General features: G+C 42.7%; 1 protein-coding gene and 1 long non-coding RNA gene across 6 annotated transcripts in view; one reads left to right on the top strand and one right to left on the bottom strand.

Annotated features, from left to right (window-relative positions):
* Positions 1 to 2,798, bottom strand: part of LOC108267148 (uncharacterized) — a 3,245-nt gene extending 447 nt beyond the window's left edge. Inside the window, exons 1-3 of one of the 2 annotated variants that reach the window (XR_001813029.3) lie at positions 2,225 to 2,775; positions 508 to 1,981; positions 1 to 370 (exon numbers count right to left, since the gene is read on the bottom strand). The exon at positions 1 to 370 is cut by the window's left edge and continues 447 nt beyond it. This is a non-coding gene — a long non-coding RNA (uncharacterized LOC108267148). Of the gene's footprint in view, positions 1,982 to 2,224 lie in introns of both variants that reach the window. The other variant, XR_001813028.2, reaches the window with a different exon arrangement.
* A 7,442-nt stretch (positions 2,799 to 10,240) lies between these two features.
* Positions 10,241 to 22,607, top strand: part of zgc:110158 (LisH and SSDP domain-containing protein) — a 60,215-nt gene continuing 47,848 nt past the window's right edge. For 2 of the 4 annotated variants that reach the window (XM_017472245.3, XM_017472241.3), the window contains exons 1-3: positions 10,276 to 10,581; positions 19,160 to 19,232; positions 20,597 to 20,658. In XM_017472245.3, the coding sequence (XP_017327734.1) occupies positions 10,526 to 10,581; positions 19,160 to 19,232; positions 20,597 to 20,658 (191 nt within the window). In that variant the 5' untranslated portion in view covers positions 10,276 to 10,525. Of the gene's footprint in view, positions 10,582 to 19,159; positions 19,233 to 20,596; positions 20,659 to 22,607 lie in introns of all 4 variants that reach the window. The other 2 variants (XM_017472243.3, XM_017472242.3) reach the window with 2 other exon arrangements.

The raw sequence follows: 22,607 nt of genomic DNA, 5'->3' as shown, positions 1-22,607 counted from the left end.
GTCAAGACAGCCCAGCAAGCCTTCAGGAAAAAAAAGAAGCTGTTTTCTCCACTTCTTTTCTCGCAGACATGCCTGTGCCTCTCCTCGAGCTTGAAAAAAAAAAAAAAAACAGCCTGCTTTTCATCCCAGATGTGTGGAAAGGGTCATAAACTCTTCCTGGGCTTTAGCTAGCCCCCCTCCTCTCCCCATCTGTAATTGGATGCAACAACGCTTGCTCTAGAAAAAGAAAAAAAAAGGGTGTCTTTTTTCCGTCCTAGGTGCCTGGGACCACATTCAATTAAAAAGAACCAGAGGGAAAAAACCGGTGGCTGTAGAGGTTGTATGGCATAGCCGAAGATCTGCAATTCGGAAAATGGCGACAAAATGGCACCTGAAATACGCACATGTCTGATTAGCAACATAAACTTTAAAGAAACTAAACAACATTCTAAAAAAAAAAAACAAAGATGACGCATATCGTTAATGATTAACTAGGTCTATTTGTGTTGTGTTTAGGTGCAATCATACCTGGAAGAGATCTGATTATTCAGCACTCAGATGGAGATCCATCTGGAACGTTGAGGCTCGTTTTCTATGCTAATTTGCAGGTGCTCCTGGGACGTCGAAGGTAAAATTGTCGCGACCCAAGTTTGTTACGGGGACATGCTTTTTGACTAATCGATACGAGTATACAACGTGTAATCATATAAGAGCAGTATGTACAGGGGGAAAGAAAATGATAGGGATAGAAGTGAGAAAGGGAACAAGGGCTATAGAGTGTAGCATGTGTGTGTGTGTGAGAGAGAGACAAAGTGTTTGTGTGTGCTTCTTGAGCCAGCACAGCAGGTTATTTCTGTATGCATGGTGCATCTACTCATTCCGTGAGGAACATCTATCATTTTAGCCGGTGATTAATGGCCATCCCGAGCTTGGCTGGTGCGAAAGCGAAAAAGCCTCGGAGAGGATAAAAAAAAGAAGAAGAGGGGAACGAGAAAGAGAAATGCCACTGCGACTGCGGCAAGTCGAGCCCTCACACAAACTCGCCGCGTAGTCCAATTCCCAAAGAACCAATACGAAGCGTTTCTCTTTTATTTACATTAGCAAGGTCAAGTATCCGGGCCTGACTTCCACGACCGTGTCAGAATTAGCTGATTATTGGGTTGTTGTATTTTTAAGGGTAAGCGGAAAATGACATCGTTTTCATCACGGGGTCACAGCTGTAAATCCAAAACGCCCAAGACGCCGGAGACAAAGACATCCGATTTAATATCACATCATGCTACAGTATATTGCATATATTTTTTTTTACAAAAAAATCAAAAAAGCTGTTTAATCTCGACGGTTTACACACACGACTCGGACCCCTTTCCTTCCACGAGCATCCTGAGTGGCCTACCCAGCTCCAGTTTAATTAAATAATCACCCCTCTTTCTGAGCGAGTGGGCCAGCTATATGGCTAGTGGTGGTATAAATCAAGCGAAAGGGCATCTCCTGATACGCAAACGGAAAAGCGAGCGGATTAAAATAAACGAAGGGTCGTAACGCACAGATGCCCGTATGGTAATGAGGAGAACGCGGATGCGTAGGTCACTTTTTTTTTTTCCTTTCCGTGTCCGCTGCCTCCTTGGAGCTCAGGCACCAATGTTTGCTAGTGAAAGTGTGGAAGCAAACATGGCCGGGAAAGGAGGCAATGCGATCAAGCAAACTGACATAAAGTGGAAATTAGGAATGGAAAAAAAATGAATAAAATATCAAGTTGATGGAAGTAGGTTCTTGTGTAGCATCGAATTAAAGCCATTCTCACTGTCCTGTCCGATTTCCCGAGTCCTCTACCGCGTTAAGGTTCGACGTATTGTGCGTTGTGACCTGCTTTTCTGCTCACCACGCTTGTAAAGAGTCGCTACAGCCTCCCTGCCAGCTTGAACCCATCTTTCGTTCTCATCCGACAAAGTGTTTTTCGCCTGTAGTCCCGGATGTTTTTTTGTTTGTTTTCCGCACCATTCTGGAGAAAAAAAAAACATCCAGAGTGTGCAATGTGTTATGCGTGAAAATCCATCTAGATCAGCATTTTATTTTTTAAACACATTTATGAACATGCGTGATTTTATGCTGCCATTACGTGATTGGCTGATTGGATAACTGCTTGAACAGGCAAGGGTAGAGGTGTTCTTATTAAGGTGGTCGTTGAGTGTATGCTCAAAATACAAATTCACTGCAAATTCATAACAATTCCCAAAATCCTTACCATCCTCGGGGTGGAGTTATAGCTCGGCCGTCGCTTTGCTTCCGATTTCTTTCCTACTAAATTTGTTGGCGATCAGGTTGACTGACTCCAGTATCTCTCTCGCAGTCCTCTCTCTGCATTTCCATTCTCTTCTCCTTCCACACACACACACACACACACACACACACAGAGCTCTACGCTCTATTCAACCCCCACCTCCCCACTGCTCCAACACCCACAACACGCAGCCCAGAGCAAAGAGGATTTCTTCCTGGCACTAATAATGAGATTTTTTTTCCTTTTTTTTTTTCTTCCTCGAAGCCTGCCTCCACCGATACAATTCAACACGGGAACCAGAAATACACGTACATTATACATGTACGGTCCTGCGTTAAAGGGGAGCGACTTCAACATGTCAGTCCTAACATCTGTGTTCATTTTTATGTGGATTTATTTCTAAATGGAGAAGTGATATGGACGGTGTGATAAGGCAGAGATAAAAGTTTGCGGTCTAAAGCTAGATCTACTTCAGTGCCTCCGAGGTTGACATGATAGAGAGAAAGAGACAGCGAGAGAGAGAGAGAGCGAGAGTGAGTGTGAGGTATGCTCCATGTGAATTTGCCATGGTTGAAAAGAGTGAATTTTTGAGGTTTGGTGCATGTTTGTACCATGATGCAATTCGCCACAACTTGTTTGCAGTGCACCGGTTTTTTTCTTCTTCCTTCTTCTCCCCCCTCACACATACACAGCTGCGTGTTGCATCCAAGACTCCTTGGTTTTTAAAATTGAGCACCAACACTAACTGCTATTAACACGGAATCATCGTCACGCACGTTATATGATTGTAACGAGCATCTAGTATTACTAGGGGAGAAAAAATATACAGTCGTGCCTAGAGGCTCATTAAGTAAAGTAAGTCATTACATTTCATATATATATATATATATATATATATATATATATATATATATATATATATATATATATACACACACACACACACACACACACACACACATATATATATATATATATATATATATATATATATATATATATATATATATATATATATATATATATTATATACGCACACACACATACACACACACATTTATCTTCTAGAGGTGCAGTGGAGAATATTTCTTGGTTGTGCAGCAGTGGTTGGAAAAAAGCAAGTATTTACTATTCTCGGAGTGTCTCGTCAAGTCTCTCTCCATCCCTCACTATCTCCCTCGTTCTCTCTTCCTCCATCTCTCTCTCTCTCTCTTTCGGGAGATAGCTCCGGATTATAGGCGTCAATGTGAAATTTTCAGGCTTCTTTCTGGAAGAAGCAGAGCACGGAAAAAAAAAAAAAATATATATATATATATATATATATATATATATATATATATATATATATATATATATATATATATATATATATATATATATATATTTATGCAGGCGCTCCACTGAAAAATAATGCATGAAATACATAAAAACATGGCTTCTACATCCTACCTCGGTTCCTCTGCCTCTTAGGCCCATTGTACACTGGCAACGGTTTCAAAAATAATAGATCGAAGCATTTGAATGAAGTGCTGAGCGATACCAGCTCTGTTCCAGCCATAAAATTGCGCCTGTGCCTGAAGAAAAACGGGCAAGGCTACGTAATTTTTGTTTTGTGTGTTTTATTTGATGTTATATTAATATACGTAAAGAGAGACTGGATAAGTTTGGGGGTTCTTTTCTTTCCCCCCTTCTAAACAAAAATCCTGTTTTCCAACAAATAATTGGAGATCGAGTTAGAAAAAATTATAATAAATCCTGCAGTGTATGATTTCACTGTTCAACAGTTATTTTACACAAGTCGAGGATACACTATTATAGCGAACATGTGCGAGGTGTTAAGACCTTGTGTCATTCATCAGTGATCATAGAGCAAATAAGTACGGAATAAAACACTTGGAGGTGTGCTGTTATAGGAACATAATCAACAACAGGATGGCGTAATGTGACCCGACACAAAGAGGAGGTAAATTACTCTTTAAGTTGATCACACACACACTCAAAAAAAAAAAATGTCTGAAAACCTAAAGAAACAGCTTTTAATTTTTTAACTGTTACAAACAGCTAACACTGGAGACTACTTCCTTAAACATTACATAAACATATCCTTAAAGAAATCTCCACTCCGATCAACAATTATACGTTTTTCTTTTTACTGTCCACCAATGTGAGTTGTCACGGCGCCGTTGTTGTTAACCTTAGAAAAAATAACATATTTTTACAGCATGAACTTATAGAAAATTTCTGTGGTACCGTATGAAATAACTAACACGTAGGTCGATTAAATTTTTGGCATTTTGGATAACATTACACGTAACAGTTATACGTAAAGATATATGTAACTTTAATTAAAAAAACTTTATACAGTCACATAACCTGCAATTTAACAAACCAACAAAACAAACAAACTTCATAGTAATTAATCATGATGTTCTTAATGTTTTCAAAATCCTGCATTTGTCCCATTTTCATGTTCTTCATCATATGTGTTTACGACTCCAACATACGCTTTGCTTTACCTCATATTGCTTGATTTATGCTTGATGGATCTGCTTATTTGCATTCAAAAAAAAGCCAATTTTGCTGTCTTGGACTGCCAGGCTCTAGCATTGTTCAATTTTGAACTTGATGCGAGAGTCAAATGTTCACATGGTTAAAGTCATGGGGTTAACTAAAGCTAGCTAGGACATAGCCAAATCGTTTACATGGACAACGTTGTGTCAAAGGCATAAGGTTTGGGAACATCACATTTTCCTAGCATGGGTAAATTATAAACTTATAAACTCTGATATTTCCGTCACAATATTTCCGTCACATTCGCATACATGAACATAAACAATTGATGAGGTACCAACTGACTGGGAACGACGAAGACGCGACGTCGTTTACTCATGGTTCATCTGCTCTTACTGAAGATGAGGCGGCTATAACGTCTCACGATCTAGATGATCGTCAGATAGTTGGATGCTATTAGGGTGCTTTCATACCTACTTTCTTTGGTAATGTGATTTCTCCTCCCATACTCCGGTGTGAACCAAACATCTGAACTGACCAAATAAATAAATAAATAAATAAATAAATAAATAAATAAGTGAACCAAGGTTGAGTGCATTACTGACAAGAACTCCATTATGATGGGTCCACAGCATAATGATGCTGAGAGCTTTTATCTCCACTGTAAAGTTCATTTCAGGCCAGCACTGTGGTGGAACGAATGCCACAACTCCAGGGTCCCCGGTTTGATCCTGAGCTCGGGTTACCGTCTGCGAGGAATGTCGCACGTTCTTCCTGTGTGTGCGTGGGTTTCCTTCAGGTTCTCCAGTTTCTTCCTGCCTCCCAAAAAAACCACAGTGGATCGACTGGTATAGCATCCAGGATGTATTTTTGCCTCACCCAGGCTGAATCTTTTTGGCAGGATGACTGAAGGACGTGCACCAACTCACTCTTTTGTGAGTTCTGTAACATGGTAAAACATGTACTTTTCTTTAATATAGAAGAACATACATAGATTACCTCTCCCAAATGGATAGGTTTTTTTTTCTTCTTCTTCTTCTAGAGCGCTTAGATCGATACGAATTGCGCAAGCATGTTTAAATTAGTTTAAATTTTAGGGATTTTTTTTTCCTGTAAAGGAACTATTAGGAGAGAACAGTGGAAATGGGTCTGAAATTGATAATAGCTCCATGAAGACATATAATGTCAGAATAATCGGTTTATTAACCTTGCTGTAAAGTGTAGTGTTGGCATATTATGCCATATGAGTACAAAACATGCTGTAAAAATACTGCTCCTGTAGTAAAAATTCACTGGAGGACTGATGAAGAAAATGACTCGAGTAAAAAAAAGGTGTTTAGCGAAACCCTACTTATGTTAAGTTATGTTAACTAACCAAGGGAGCTATGCTGAAGTGAACACCACTTCCATTATCAGCTGCATGTTAGCTAATGGCTTACCTGTACACGTTTCCGTAGGTTGGATGTTGAGCTATGAAGCATTCAAACTGAAGATACCTGACAAATTGGCCCAGGGATGCTCATCTGTCTCCCCACTGTCTTCGACATTGCTGCCTCAGGAATTGGCACTTGAAGCGTAGACTTTTATCAGTCTTTATTGTGATTTGCACACCGTCTTCTAACTGGCATATTATTAACTGGTTGCATATATTTTCTCTTGCATGTCCTACATAGGTAAAACGACCTCCATGAGACCCAAAAGAACTGTAAAACACCAATGAGCAGTGTGATGGGTTGTAAAATCAGTGTGATGTAAAAACCAAGTGAACTAAATTAAAGACTTAATGTGGAGAAACATCTAGCATCCTTCTGCTCTTATACCAAAGCAGCCAATGGCATCTTCTCAGGATCCAGGTGGTTCTCATATGACATAGTATCAGATTTAACGTGGAGGAGCATCCACTTTACTCTTAGCGTACGGGACACAAAGACAACTTCTCAGGAATAAAGGCTTGTGATGTTACTTCACAGCAAGTCCGATAATATCTCGTGAGACGTAAGGCGAGGCAGTTCCTGAGGCAGTTCCTGTAGCCGTGACTCAGAGTGAGCTTGGCCGGAAGGGAGGCCAGGAGAGACCGCAGGATGTTTTGGATAAACAGGAGCAAACCCAGCATGTGTGGTCAAGCTAATGAGCTACAGCAAGCAAAATGAACTCCATAGTGCCCCACAGGCATCCTTCTCTCACCAGGAGCAAGTAACTCGAATATACCTCGCTGTACACCTGATAACACTGAACAAACTGTACAAATCCATGACTTTTTTTTTTTTAACTGTGACTTTATGAAATGTATAGAATTGTTTGGGGTTTTTGTTGTCAATAAATTACAAGGCCGAAATGGTGTAAATAACAGCCTGACTAAGGATGAATCATAGCTCACGACTCTTGAGTTCATTCTTGAATGTAGTTAAATGCGCAACACAGGAAGCAAACGCTAACTTTAAAAGTCTCAAGTTAGTAGGCACCGAACAATGGCGAAGACCAAGGATGAAAATCAGCTACGACTAACAACCAAAGCAAATCTTAACGAAAAGCTTGGACATTTTCAAATTTGTTAAGAGTGATTTTTCATATTTCAGATGCGTGTCAGTGTCCGGTGTTAGAGGCCCATTTGAGCGAACCGATCAGCTAATCACCTAGCGGAAAAACACTAATGTGTGTAGGGTTGTGGTCAACCACAACGTCCTACAGAATGCAATGCCTGTACTTTTCAAGATGTCTATAGTCTCAGGCAGTTGTGTACCGCAAACGGGGCCCCTCCTGTGAGCAAGGGCGTCTCTCGGATGCTTTGTATAGGGGGCTGGGTACAACACAGGGATGACTATGTCTATAGGCCAAATGCTGGCATGCTGGCATGCACGTACACCCAGATTTTATGGAAATGGATACAAATTCCAACAACTTGTAATCCCAACAAGTCTACGTATAGTAGTTTGCTTGTTGAATACCAATTTCTTAAGCATTTGCATTGAAAATCTGCTAATGTACATAAAAATAAGAACACACATTTATACGTGTAAGTCTTAACACCGACTACACTGAGTCTCAAATCTGATTGGTTGGAAGCTGTTGATTTTTCTCTGGCAGTAATCCAATTCACAGAGTTATATTACTGACCACGTTCTAATACGTGATAATTTCTGTAGTAACAACAACAACAACTTATTTTTCTATTGGACTTCTATGGTGGGCGCTTCACATAACCTAAGGCCAAACATTAAACAGACCTTTTTAAAGCATTGTTGTTGAACAAAAATGAACATATCATTGTTATTATGGAGATGTTTTGCATGAGACAAATATTTATGGAAGGAGTCTCCAGTGTCAAAGCATTCCTAATAACATGAAAAGCTGCATTTTTTAATTTTTATTAACTTCAAGAGAGAGAAACGTGAGGCTGGTGAGGAAACGACTGTTTATAGCTGCTTTAACTTTTTTAACTTATGAACGTTACAATTCGTTAATAGATTTCGTTGGAACATAATCAACTTTTCTTTGCATTGGGCCATATCACACCACCCTGGCACTGACTAATTTCCTATAACAGCAAACCCCCCCCCTCCAAGTGGCTTATTTCTTACTTATCAGTCTGACAGCACCTAGTACAACTTCTACGCTAACTCCACCCACACCACTAATTATGCTAACAACTATAATCATGGAAGTGCAACTTGTTCTCTCACTAGCACATTACAATTCAATATCTCAATCTAAACACTTAGTAACTGCCATGCCATAGGATTTAAGAGTAAGTCATGCATCACAAGTCAGTAATGTCTTTGTGAACTTTTATTAGCAAACTTAGCAAAGTATGTGCATTTACAGAATCAAGAATGGGCAGGTCACAATGTTTTACCTATACATTGGCCACACAGATCAGATTGTGTTTGAAATACAGCAGTCTGGTTTATAATTCACCTCCAAACTGGTAGGGTTACTCACATTGTCCTCGTGTGTGTTTACAAACTGCCGGTTGTATTATCGATGATGCAAAATATCACAAATGTTTACCTTCATTGTAATTCTGTGCATAGATTAACTTGAAAGTCGTCGTCCCCCACACACAATTTTTTTTTTTTTTTTGTTGCAAATCCAGTCTTGAAGACCGACTGCTCTGGAACAGTTACAATATTTTCCTCCTACAAACACATACAATCCAGCTCCCCAGCTAATGGTAACATCCTTCATGAAGCTGGATCAGGTGGGAGTAATAGACCCATGTCAGGTTTGTATAAACTACAGCACAGCAGTCTGATTTACAGTCTACCTCTAAATTGGCAGCGTCACCTAAATTGTCCTCACATGGATTGGTGTTTAAATGTTGGCTGTTTTACACAACAGCCTTTCACACCTATTACTCCGTTTACAAGTCCAAATCAGAGTGAACATTCAGACTTTTGCTTAATTTGTTTTGCTTTAATTTCACAGTGCACCTTTTTATATGAACCCAAAAAGCAACAAAAAAAAAAACCAAACCCTTTTTCAATTCTTCCGTTAGAAATACACCATTGGAAAAAGGTAAACAAACGTGTATTTTTTTTTCCTCAAGTGCATGTCAAACTCACAAAAAATCACCAGAGAACACAGAGTCGGCACTAATGAAATGAGTAGGTAATTATCATAAATAACTCGTTTAAAACAGTTTGTGTGTTCTTTTTGTTGGTCGATCCAAATCTCCAGAACGCTGGCTTTCCTGTAGCACTAACGCTCTGTCCTTTGGATCACTTTAGCAGCTCACGTGTACAAGAAAACACTGGATGCAACCCAAAATACACAACATTTAGTTGGGTTGTGTCAATAGTCCTTTGACAAATGTGAGAACACAGAGTCTGTGGTGAATAAATTAGCAGAAAATGACATAAATAACTATTTTTTGTGTCAGATCAAATGTTATTTTCACTTTTTGTCAGTGGGTCCAAATTTCCAGAATACATGCCATTTTGTTTTGTACTTTGGCTCAGTGTGGCGCCTCATGATTCTGTCACCTGGAACCCAAAATACAAGGCCTGTTTGGTTGGGCTGATTCAGACTCGATCGCTTTCTGAAATTGGATTCGGAAATTGGACACAATACAAGGCCTGTTTGGTTGGGCTGATTCAGACTCGATCGCTTTCTGAAATTGGATTTGGACGGATTTGGGAATTGGACTAAATACCAGGAGTGTTTGGTTGGGTTGATTTAGACTCGATCGAACCACGGGTAGGGGTCATCTAAAACCAAGAACGAGACCCACTCGCTCTCGGACCCGGTGTTCGGCGTGACGATTGCTGAGTTCTCACTCGCCAAGGGGGGCAAAAACGACGCAGAATTTGATTTAAACGGACTAAATGATGCACACATGAAAGCACTCTTTCAAATCAATCAAACTGTCCTCTTTTGCCAACAAAGAATTATGACGGAATGAGTTGAGAAAGTTGTAGCGTGTGTCAGGTAAATTTTGGTGTGCGTTCCCCTTTAAGAAGCCCCCCTTTCTCCACAGCAGGGGGAGGACGAGTAAACTCCCGGAACAGCGATTGAAAAAAAAAAAAGCTCTCGCGGCGGACTGTTTCAAGTCCCCCCGGTAGAAACTGTGCCTGATTTGTGGCCGATGTTGGAGATGTAAAAAAAAAAAAAAAAAAAAAAAAAAAAAAAAAAACAGGAGGAGGAAGAAAACCACACACTACCCTGGGTAGCTATGGAGATGGAGCCTTTTCCTGGCCGCTTTCTTTGACAGGCGTCGAGTAGGGGCTTAAAAATCTTTCAAAAACGGAGTCCAACATGTACGCCAAAGGGAAAGGAGCCGTGGTGCCGTCCGATAGCCAAGCGCGAGAGAAGTAAGTTCAAAATTTATGCGTTGTCACGGAAACCAAACCTGCCGTTAACGTTAAGCTAACTTACCTGCACGAGCGCTGTGTGCGGAGCCACAAAACTAGTTTACAAACTTGTTCAAACTTCGCCGTTTTTAACTCGCTCTCGTCTTCTTTTCGAGTTTGTGATTACGGTTGTGTTAGTTTTTCTGTCTTTTTTTCCCCCTTTTTCTCTTTTAAACGCTCACACGCTGCCCGGAAAACTCTTGTTTGGTTTTATTTCATTTTGTTGTTGTTGTTGTTGTTTACAGCCCGTGAGTTTCTCGCGTGCTTATTTCCACCCAACTTCATTTAGACTTTTTATTTTTTATTTTTTTGCAATAAAAAAAAAAAAAAATCTACACAGACCTGTGTGCAATTTGTGCATCCACTCGACTTTGTCTCCGTGCATGCTTTGGCACGGGGAACGGATCCGTGGGGCAACGTTTATTACCGTTTAAAAGGCGCGTGCGTGCTAAATAGCTGCAGTTTACCGCACGTATACGTGTTTTGCAATGGCACCGTGGCAGTTTTGCGTTATTTTATTGATGCACTTTTATCGATTTAGACTGTTTTTGCAGTTGCAAAAGTTTGCAAAGTTCTTATATTAACGGAGGATTCGTGATACGTGTTTATGGACTTTTTATATCCCCCTTTTTCTTTCATGCATAAGTGCCATACCTGAATCATAGAACTTCAACAGCTAGTTTAAGGACGCCTCATGGCCCTCCTGGGCATTAACACTGTGTACATATATACATATACACATATACACATACACAGTGTGCATGTCTTAATAAAAGGTAGCAACACACAGGTTGTTGGTTTTCCTGCTACTGTGATCATGTTGTTATGATGTGATGGTGACATTCATATTCCGAGAATATCACTGGTGCATGTAATTAAGACTGCCATATGAGTCAGATCACAGTGCAAGTGCAAAACGTAGGCACTAGTGAATTTGAACATGGCTCCAGAAACCTTTTATTTTGGTGGGGGGCATAGGCTTGCTTTGTTTGTGTGCACCCCTTAGAGCTGATCTTCAAGTTATGATCTTCGAAACGTTGGTATAACACTGACTGCTTGACTTGTCTGTACGGTGTGGTGCGAATGTCACATTAAAAGGCTGTGCACTTTTTTAAAACTTTTCAAGAAGTTCCGTGTTTTGTCCAGAAGCCTTCGAGACGAGATGGCGTTCACTTTGCCCTGGTGTGTGTGTGTGTGTGTGTGTGTGTGTGGTGGAGTCTCAGCTTCAAATGTTTACACAATGTCTTGCTTTGCTGATAGTGTTACCACTGCCTCCACTCTCTAAGCTGGGCTGAGGAGTCGACCTGACCGGTTTAATCCGCTAGAACCGTGGCGGGTGCCGATATTTATTCACAGGTACCATATCACGATAACTCCGTACCTCGTGGGTAAACGTATTTCGTAGGCCAAAACCCAGACGCACAGTTCCTGTCAGATTTACACAAATCTCGATCGATGCCGATCTTTATCGGAAGTGCCAAGCAAGTTCAAGGCCTAGCTGATGTACTTGTAGCCCCGCCCACAAAAACTCCATAAAAGGCGAAGCTCGAAGAGAGCTAAAAACCAAAATGGCTACTAAGCGTCGCGATTGCTCCGCACGTTAAATCTTCCAGTAGTGCGACTCCGCTAGTGCTACAATATTCACGCTAGCTCGGTTTGTCGGGCGCCGTTACTTTTCTCTTCATCAAATGGCTAATTTGAGCCGTTTGTCATAATTGATATAATTGTTTTGGTCGTTCAAATGAAACGACAGAGCGCGATTTAAAACTTCATTAAATTCAGACGTGTTCCTGGAATACGTAAGCGATTTAAACGTGACGGCGAAATCCCTAGCTATTTAAAGATTCGACGTAACTCGTTACCGGTTATGCAATTCTATTCGAATATAATACGAGCAATCAAGGTTCGCGTTAGTGAGTCTTTTTTTAATTGTATCTAAATTTGCATAAGCTCAGTTCTTGTAGTATATGGATGATGTTGTTGTTTTTTTTCCTCCAATGATTAATTTTTCACGTATATGACATTTTCTTTGGTAAAAGCTCCTACGAACAGTTTACGAAGTAATCCATACGTATCCAGCACGAGCACTGAGGCTCATTTGGGTTTGAATTATTTTAAGAACCGAACAAAGCTGCTACTAAAGAGTTTATTTTGACTAACGTGGGGGGGGGGGGGGGGGGGTGAAAAGTTGTAGGATTGATGGTGTTAGCTGAGGATACACGCCACAGTGATTCAGATCTTCCCACCACCTTTGCACCATTTATAGATGTTTTCAGCGAGCCGTCTTTGAGAAGTGGCTGGGAGTTAGATTTGTGGCGTGGCTGGAGTTGATGATCGGCCAGTAGCGTCATTTTAAACGCACCCGTATTAACCGCCAGCACCGACGGCGACGAAAAAAACCAGCATATTAGCGTTTAATTTGTGTTGCTTTAAACGAGACGGTGATCCCAAAACCATGTCATTTCCCTGGGTTTGTCCCGTCAGTGAGTTTCAATTTTGCTCAGTAATCTAAGCCAAGAACTACTTTAAAACCGCACGACGTCCAAAGGTTCAGGCGACATCACGTCTTTAACGAGTAAATCGTTACAGCGCAGAAAGGTTACACAATAAGATGTACAAAACGTCTCCCTTTGAGTAGAGCTAGCCAGAACTTTAAAAAAACAAAAACAAAAATGCGGGCGATCTAATGAATAGAAACTCTGAGCACTGCTTTCCACATCGGTTTTCTCAGTAGATTGGCATACAGCCAGGGAGGGTACTGGCTCTTTAGCTTGCAAGTTAGCTTGCTAATTGCGAACGAGCACGACGCCCAGTCAGCCACGCAGCCGTGTTGATTTAGCCAAAGACGGGTTTTTAACCGAGCGTCGTCATTTGCATCCAGCGACAGCGATGTGGCTTAGATGTTCGAATCCTTCGCCGTAGCGTCCCTCTTGCTGCGAGGAAGCCGAATTCGGTTGGGGTTGTCAAATGCAGATAGACGTCAACAGTCACTGCTGAGAGATTTGGTTTGCCATCACGGGGTGAAAAATGATTTTCCGTGGCGTAATTGGGAACCAGAGTTTTCTAACGAGATGTCGAAATCTTTTTTTTGTTGAAGGATAAACATGGCTCGGAGATAAAAACAAGTACGGGGTGAGGATTTGCGTCTTGTGTATGACGAGCCTAGGTATCACGATTGTATTCCCGAGCCTTGTGCCAGCTAAAGAAGTCCCCGTTAGCTGATTTAATTGGATCAGGGGGGTGAAATCATGTGAGCAGAGGTACCCCAGGACCAGGGGTGAGAACCACTGATCAGGGATGCTCTCTTATCCATGCGTCCTTGTTGAATTATTGACGGGACGGTTGGAAACACGATTTTCCTAACCGTCCCTTTTGAAAGGCTCTTACGTACAGAGAGGCTTCATCCATGTTTTAAGACGGCCTTTTGTTCAAGGGCCTCGGGCGACATGTCAGGTGTGCTCCGAGAGCGTAGTCTTTTTCTTTTTTCTCTCTTTTTTTTTTTAACGTTGACATCTAGGAATCAGCATGGGGTCCCCGTCTCGGTACGTGCACCACGTCGATTTAGTGCAGTCACGCTGCAGGACTCTGGCATCCCAGACGTTCTCCGGTTTTGTTTTAATGCGTTCAGGTTCGACATCCTAAACGAGAGATCGTTCATGTAACGTAAGCATCAGGCTCGGGGTTAAAAAGAACAAGAGTACGCCGATTTTGCGCCTGCCGCACCTGGGATTACGTCGCAAGCCAAGCATCCTGACCTGTGTTTAATCTTCCCCTTGTGTACAAGACTCCCTACAGAGAAACAAGGTGTCCTGGTGAAGCCGTTCCCCAACAGGGGCTAATAGGGAGTCTCGTGTCCTGTCACTCCTTCCTGTACCATCTTGTAGCACTTTCTCTCACTTAATAGGGAGTCTAATGTCCCGTCACTCCCTCCTGTACCATCTTTCTTAGAGTGAACCCTTGAGCTCCAAAGCCTGTTAGACCTGCAAGCCTCAATCAGCGCTACAGTCAGCCCTCTACATTCAGCCTGGCATGGCTCTCTGGGGCAAAGGCAATAAGGCGGCAAAGCGAGAGGGAGGGAAGATGGGAGGCAGCGAGGAGTTGTGATGGATTTGTCCCCCCAAGCATTCCCTCGAGCAAGCCTCTATTCAGGTTTTTTCGAGAAGCAAGAAAGCCAAGTTTTGTGTCAGCAAGAATTCCTCGTCGTCGTTGCCGCTTCTTCACCTCTGAGAATACCGCGCTCTTTCAGATTTGCATACTTTACCATCAGGATGCGGCCATTTGAATCGGAGGAGGAGCCGAGCGTAGAGAGTGCTTCTTTTTTTTTTTTTTTCCCTCCCCGTCTTGGAATAGATTTGAATAGGGCTAGTTTAGTTTGGATGTGGGAATTTGAATAGAGGAGGGATTCTGTGATTATTTTTATTATTTTGTTCAATGAACGCGTTTCAAGATGGTGCAAGTCTTCGTGTTCTCAAGGTGGTTCTTATTCAGCATTCCTCATAACAGCGTTCTGGTGCCATTGAGTAGGTGCTTATTATGTATATATACATATAAAAAAAGAAATTGTAGCTTTCCGTGAAAACGGTACCCTTTTTTTTTTTTTTTTTTTCTTTCTTTCTTTCTCTTTTTTTTTTTAAACTGCAGTTACATTTGGCGGTCAAGACAGGGACCAAGTCTCAGCCAGACAACTGACTTCGGTCCAGCGCCTTCTTATTCTGGATCTGTCTCCGTTCACCCCCTCCCCTCCTTTCTCATCTCACAGCTAAGCTACCACCCCCCATCCCCCCACATCCACACATGTTTAAGTCCCAGCAGTTGATTATTATTACTATTATTATTATTTTATTTTTTCTAGCACTCCCCCTTCTCTTGAAAATCAGTGGTTTAAGCCACACGGTTTCAGTAGGCTTGAACCTGTAAAGTTCGTCTCCAAATGATGCTACAGGAAAAGCAGCGAAATCTTCAATGGGTCATTTGGTGAATGGGGGGGAAAAAATAAAATTGCCTGACCAAAAGCCAGCTCAAGTTCAAGTTCAATTCAGGCGAATGTTTTTAAACTGTCTCGCACTTCTCACAGTTTAGAAACCTTCACCTGAATTGAACTTGAAATTGAGCTGGCCTTTGGTCAGGCAAATTTCTATAAACAAACAAACGAACAAAGGTTTGCTATGATGTATTAGGCGTACAGTCACGGCAAATATTCAATTCAATTTCACTTCAATTTTCATTTGTATAGCGTTTTTAACAATGGGTATTGTCTCCAAGGCAGCTTTACAGAAACATATAAACACAGGATATAGATTTTAAGCATGTGAATTTATCCCTATTGAGCGAGGCGGTGGCGATGATGTGAGGAAGAAAGCTTGAGCGGAACCGGACTCCGAAGGGAACCCGTCCTCTTCTGGGTAACAACGGATAGTGTGAAAGTAAAAGAAAGTTCGTTAAGGTTTTTATATGAAGTCTGTTTGTTTGTAGTCTCTCATTATCTCTCACTTCCTTTCTTTCACCCATGAAAACCAATTTTTTATTTTTTTTTTAGGGTTGGGGTGGCCATTGGTTCCCAGCTTGATGCACATTTCTCATTACCGGATTCTTGCAATATCTATTTACTTATTTATATATTTGTACGCACATCTCAGACTCTCTCTGTCAGTCTTCTGCCCAGTCACATCCAATGCAGTTATCCAATCAGCGAGTTTTGTGTCAGCAGGGTAATGCCTAAAATCCTGCAGATACAGGTCAAGAGCTTCAGTTGATCTTCACATCCAACATCAGAATGGGCAGAAACATGATCTCAGCGACTTTAAACGTGGTTGTGGTGTAGTCGTTGGTGCCAGATGGGCTGGTCTGAGTATTTCAGAAACTGCTGATCTCAACAGTCTCGTGGAGTTTACACTGAATGGTGTGAAAAACAAAAACCCAGCATGCGGCAGTTCTGTGGGAGGAGACACCTTGTAGATTGGAGAGGTCAGAGGAGAATTGCCAGGTTGGGTCGAGCTGACAGGGACGCCTATGTTCAAACAAATAACGACTTCTTTACAACTGGTGAGCAGAAAAGCATCTCGGAACACAGCGTGTCGATCCTGGAGGGTGGGTGGATGGGCTTCGACGGCAGAAGACCACACTGGGCTCCTTTCCTGTCAACCAAGAACACGAATCGGCGGCTAAAGTGGGCACGGGATTCGCCAAAACTTGACCGTTCAAATGGAACAAGGCAGCGGTTTTAAAGTTTTGACGAAACCACTCTCCACTTTAGCCTCGGATTCCTGTTCTTTGCTTATGGGAGTGGACCCTAATGTGGTCTTTTGCTGTCGTGTTCAATATGCGTCAACATAATGGCGTAGTCCAACAATTTAGTCCATATCTTTGTTGCTCCAGGCTGCATATATGTGACCGAGGTTACCTGGAGTCTTTTTTTTTTTTTTTTAGTTTTTTTTAAATCTACAGGCTAGTCAAGAGTTTGTGCATTCATCACCCAACAGTCTTTTAAAATGCAACTTCCCCCGACCGCAATAACCACTCCCTAACAACAGAAGTTTTTTTAGAAAGGGGTTTTGTTTGAAACCCTCATCCTTGTGTTTATGGCTGTCGTTGAGTTTCCCCCTTTCCCACATCTCTCAGCAGGAGGTGTTTGCCATTCTGCTCACTCTCTTGCGCCTTTGCTAAGCTTGTGTGTGTATGTATGTGTGTTATGTAGGTCTCCTTCCTGTCTGTTGTCTGTCTTCTAGCTTATCAGACAGCCCGTGACCAGGTTGATCAGAGGATATTCTGCGTCGCTATTTACGGCATACCATAATCGTGGGGGGGGGTCATCACCACGGAGACTTCCGCTTAACTTAGCATCAGCATGTTTGCGAAGTCCTAACGGTATATTTTTAAACGTACAAAGTGTAGTTTCGAGTCGTCACGGTCATCGCTTCAAGTCATAGGCATCTTTCGTCCTTTAATTGCACGCGACCTTGAACCGTCTGACACGCTTTCCCGGACGCGATCGGCGAGTACGTCTGTAGATTCGGACGCCCTTAGCGAACCTCGCAAAGACCTGTTCAGAGTTTACGTAAAAGCTGCGCCTTCTCTGCCGACTGTGAACAGGCAGCTGGAAAGCAGCGTCCCTCCAAAAAAATATAGAGCAAAAAAAAAACCAAACGCAGAAAAGAAAACAACACTGCAATTTGGCCGAGAGAGTCAGGACTATTTTCTTTGCGGGTCTCCGGGAAGGAAAAAGGATGGAAGAGAGCTTTAGTCGTGGCACTCTGGTAGCTGTTTAATTGCCAGCATGGGTGGACGAATGGATGTGAGAAAATAGGAACACACAAGAACTCATAGGGCATTGGGCAAAGGTTTAAACAAGACCTGTTCAGGTTTGCGCGTCCTAATAACGATCCGGTTTTTAACGCTTCGTTCGTAGCATAAAAGTCGCCGTAAGCTTGTAGTTTGCAGCCGTATCCTGGTGCCGTGGTTAATTTATTGTCACTGTGTAGGTCTCTTGCACTGAGGTGGACAAGCCAGTAACCCAGGGCAAGGGTTACCGAATTGCCCGGTGGACTCGACAACCAGAGACGACAAAAAACCCCTTCTCCTTGCGGACTTTCCCAAAGCGAACGTTTAGATTTCGTGCGTATCGTAACGTGATGCGTAAAACGGTATAACCATACCGTGAGCATCTTGTTACCTCATACTCCACTACCCCCATCGGACGACTTAGAATTAGACCTTGCCGTGAGCAGAGGACCGACGACCTTTTCAAAATAGACCGAGCGCGACGTCGGCGCGTAACATCCTTGCACTTACCGCGGGTTAACCGCGTCGAGAGAATAAAACCACTAGCCAGACTTTTTTTTAACAATAACTTTTTTTTATTTAATAATAACCGTCATCGCAGAAACGAAGACAAAATCGAGCGACCGCCGCGATATTCGGAGGAGCGTGCAGTTTTTTCAAATCGCCGCAGGTTTGGGCCGAGACGCACGCGGATCGAAGAGGGCTTTGGCTGAACGTGAGTACCGTTAAAAGGTTTCATTCGGCAACAAACATTGCCGTGCAAGACGGCGTAAAAACTATTTCGCGCGATCGCGAATTCGTCAATTTAAGAAGTAAGTCGTGTCGCGTATTTGGGGAAAAAAGCCGCAGCAAAGTAATGCGTTTTGGCGAAGCTTTGTGAAATTCTATACGGACCGACTTAGTAAATTTTAGCTACTACTTTTTTTAGTTTCCAGGCAACCAGAACGTGGCTTTTGGTAGCTCACCGGACGGTCCGTTTACCTAACCGGCTAGTTAACGTGCTTCAGTTAGCGTGTCCAACTTGTCGCAAAAAATTCCGCTAACCCGAGGTCTCTCCGTCGTTTTTGCGCCATGCGAGCGTAGGCTATTTGTTTCTTTTGATGAATGGCTCACGCAACTACTTCAGGCTGAAATTTTGCTGTTCTGTTTAATTGTTCATGAACTAATCCAAAGTAATGTTCAACCTTCATAGCCATTCTAAATGTGAAATCTTTTTATATTTATTCACTAAGCAGTCATTCCCTTGTTTTTTGTTTCCCAGGTTGGCTTTATACGTCTACGAATACTTGCTACATGTTGGCGCTCAGAAATCTGCACAGACCTTCTTGTCTGAGGTGAGTGTGGGGTGTGTGTTTGTGCGTTCGTCTATCCCGGCGAGCAAGAAGCATCGCAATGCCAGTCGAACCCTTGGGTCAAGAACACTTACGCAGTCCATCATGCTTTCAGATCGCTCGTTTTTAAACGGTAAACAAACCCCTGTAGATAGCGCGGCGTGTGAAAACGGTAATTAATTGGGGGTGAAATTAATTAACTCGACTTTGCCCGATCACCGCACCAGTGGTTCTCGCCTGTAGCGGCGCAGACATTTGATAGGACGCCGTCATTACGTATATCATAATTCGCTCGCTTTAAACAGACTAGGAGCAAAGGCGACGCAGAGCGTTTGGTTTTTATTTATTTATTTATTTTTTTAAATCATCTGTATTGTAACACAGTGCTGTTGAATTCTTGAACCCGATTGGTCAGTAGGCGCGGACGCGTCTATTTATTTATTTTTAAACGTGAGGACAGCAGTGCATGTTGCGCTAGGTTATCGTCTCTATAGCAACAGCGTACACGGGGACGTCTAAACCAGACGATAAACTGATCTCCAGTGTGTTTTCCTCCACGGGAAAGTCTTCAGGTTTTGCGTTTTCTGAGTAACAATGAGCCGTTTTTTTGTGGGGGGGGGGGGGGGGGGGGGGGGGGTTGATGAGGGACGTTCCACAGTGTTACAAGTAACCACAAATGGTTTAAAAAAAAAAGCGTGACGTTTTTGGTTAATGATATAGAATTCGTTCGCAAGTTGATGATGTATAACGGGATTAAACGGCTTCGGTACCTAAAGGAATCTCCACTCGAGTGGTTACAGCTTGCCGCAAAGCGTCTTTGATTATTTTCCTGTAAGAGAAAGGGGTATCGATTGGCTGACTACTCCTCGTTTCTCCACCGGATTCGTGGCCTACTGAATTTAAGTCCAGACTTTGGAGTTTGGAGCCTTCAGATATCAGTTAAGACACAGGAGTAACCTGTGATTAGATCGGTGCTGATCACTGAGCTGCTGTGCCGCCGTGCTTCTGTTAAACATCCGCGTCGTCGTATTCTCTACGTTTCTCACCAACATCACCTAGTCGGAGGAAAAGCGCAGCTCTGTCTCTTTGTGTTGGAAATACTCCAGTCGAAGAAAGTCCCCGTAAGTCGTAGAGAAATATTTGTGGGCTTAACGGCCGATGGGACGTATCGGAAGCCGCCTCACGTTGTATACAGAGAAGAGATCAGATGCTCGGCCGGTCCGTTAGGAGAAAGGACGAGACGGTCCGTTATCGTCTGCGTCGGTGCTAGAAATAGGCGGGTTAAATATGGTGCAATGGGAAGTGTGGTTGGAACACCTAATGTTTATCTTTCTGTGTGTGTGTGTGTGTGTGTGTGTGTGTTTCAGATCCGGTGGGAGAAGAACATTACTCTAGGAGAGCCCCCAGGATTCCTGCATTCGTGGTGGTGGTACGTCACATTTCCTTCTTCTTTTTTTTTTTTTTCTTTCTATCTTTTCTTTCTTCGTCTGATATCGATCATCACGAATATTGTCCATCCCTCAATCCCAGGAGAATCATATTTCTCCCAATTCGTGATACCTGACAGAACAGCGACGCATGAGAAGGCGGCGTACGTGTTCGCCAGCTCTGCCGTGACCCTCAGACTTGTCCTCGCTGACTCCGCCCACCGACCGAAAACAAAAGCCCCAGATGGTGTCGTGAAGGCAGGACACGCCCTCGCTTTTACCCCCACCGCCAACCTTTGTCTCTGGCTGTGTCCTTTTGTCCCCCCCCCCCTCCACCCCAAGAGAGCGGATTAACTCTTTGCATACCACTCTCCTTTGTGCGCGATGACCAAATCCCCACCTCCCTGCTGTCATTTTCTGTCCTCTCTCCTTTCGCGTGTGTGGGGGGGGGACAGGCCGGTCGACGGGCCGCAGGGTCAACAGCCTCGAGGTTTCCCCGAGTTCACAGAGAGCCAAGAAGGGATGCAGGTTTTGATTAAAACACCCCCCCCCCCCCCCCACCACCACCTTCCACCTCCTTAGATCTCCCCTCCTCATCATTTGTTCACCTGTCTATCGATGCCTCCTTCCGACCAGCACACTTGACCGTTATTTCTTTTAGCTTGATGAAAGCATCGAGCCTATCGATCACCTCCTGATTGGCTCGCTAATACACTTAAGAGAAAGGTTCATCAAAAGAGGGTTTAAACGCTCCAGGAAGTGCTCGACGATATTATATGGTCAGACGGCGCGAATATCCTGGTCTGAAAATAATAATAATAATAATAACAATAATAATAAATACAAACTGACTGGAAGCAGCTGATGCAAAATGCCATTTTTCACCATTTTGGAAACCCCGTGATCGCCACGGCAGCGTCCTCAAGAATCCGTTCAGATTTACAGTTAAGAAGCGAGACGTAAACGCTGTCCTTAAACTCTTTAAAAGCGCATCGTTAAGCGTCTGTACCTGGCCATGTCAATAACTAGCGCGTGAAATCTACGTATTTACTACTTAAAAATATAGGAAGCATCCGAGATTTCGCTAATAGACGCGCCACAAAGAACATTTCAGCATTTCCACAAACGGTGTATTTATTTATTCTTATTTGAATTTTCAAGGTTTAAAAAAAAAAAAAAAAAATCTTTTTATCTCTTGTAACATAAGGAAACGAAGCGAAAAAAAAGTTCTAATTATAATAGTGCACCCATTAACAAAGACCGAGTATACAAAAGAGCTTAATTATTAACAAAGTGTATAAATAATTATTAATAATTTTATATGCGTACATGTACGTAGAAGACGAAATTGGAGAGAGGGGAAAAACTAAACGGTCAGGTTCATGAGGTCCAGGTGTGAACGTCGTGTGAACTTTTTTAAAAACGTCAAACTCGGCACGTGGAACAGAATTTTAAGGATTTAATAGAAGGGAGTCTGGGTTTCCGTCAAGGATTTAAAGTGGACCGGTTCCTCCGCCAATCAGAAGCCGTTTACTCCGCAGCAGGTCCGTCTCGACTGTTAAACCCCGGTGTCTGAGAACATCTGTTAACATCCGAGAACATCTGGGAACGCCTGAGAACTTCGTAGACGTTCCTAAGCATAAACGTATAAACATGAGCACGGATCGAACGGGACATTCTCGAGCTCCCCTGCAGCCGTCCTCTGCGGTTCGTCTCATGGAAACGAACCCGCACGCACGCACGTGCGAAAGACCGCCATAAACCGTGTAGAAAAGGGGAACGTATTTGGATATTCGGGACTTTTAAGCAGCAGCCACGAACGGAATAGCTACGGTGACCGGGAGTAAGCCGTTACACCGCTTTTGGCATTAAATAATAATCTATCGTCACAAGGAGAGTTTTTACTCTTGTATGATGCCTAGAAGTCTAAATTTACCGTCTAAGCAACACG

Source organism: Ictalurus punctatus, chromosome 7 (genome assembly GCF_001660625.3).
Source record: "Ictalurus punctatus breed USDA103 chromosome 7, Coco_2.0, whole genome shotgun sequence".
Taxonomy (NCBI): domain Eukaryota; kingdom Metazoa; phylum Chordata; class Actinopteri; order Siluriformes; family Ictaluridae; genus Ictalurus; species Ictalurus punctatus.
This window is presented reverse-complemented; position numbering and strand designations above follow the sequence as displayed.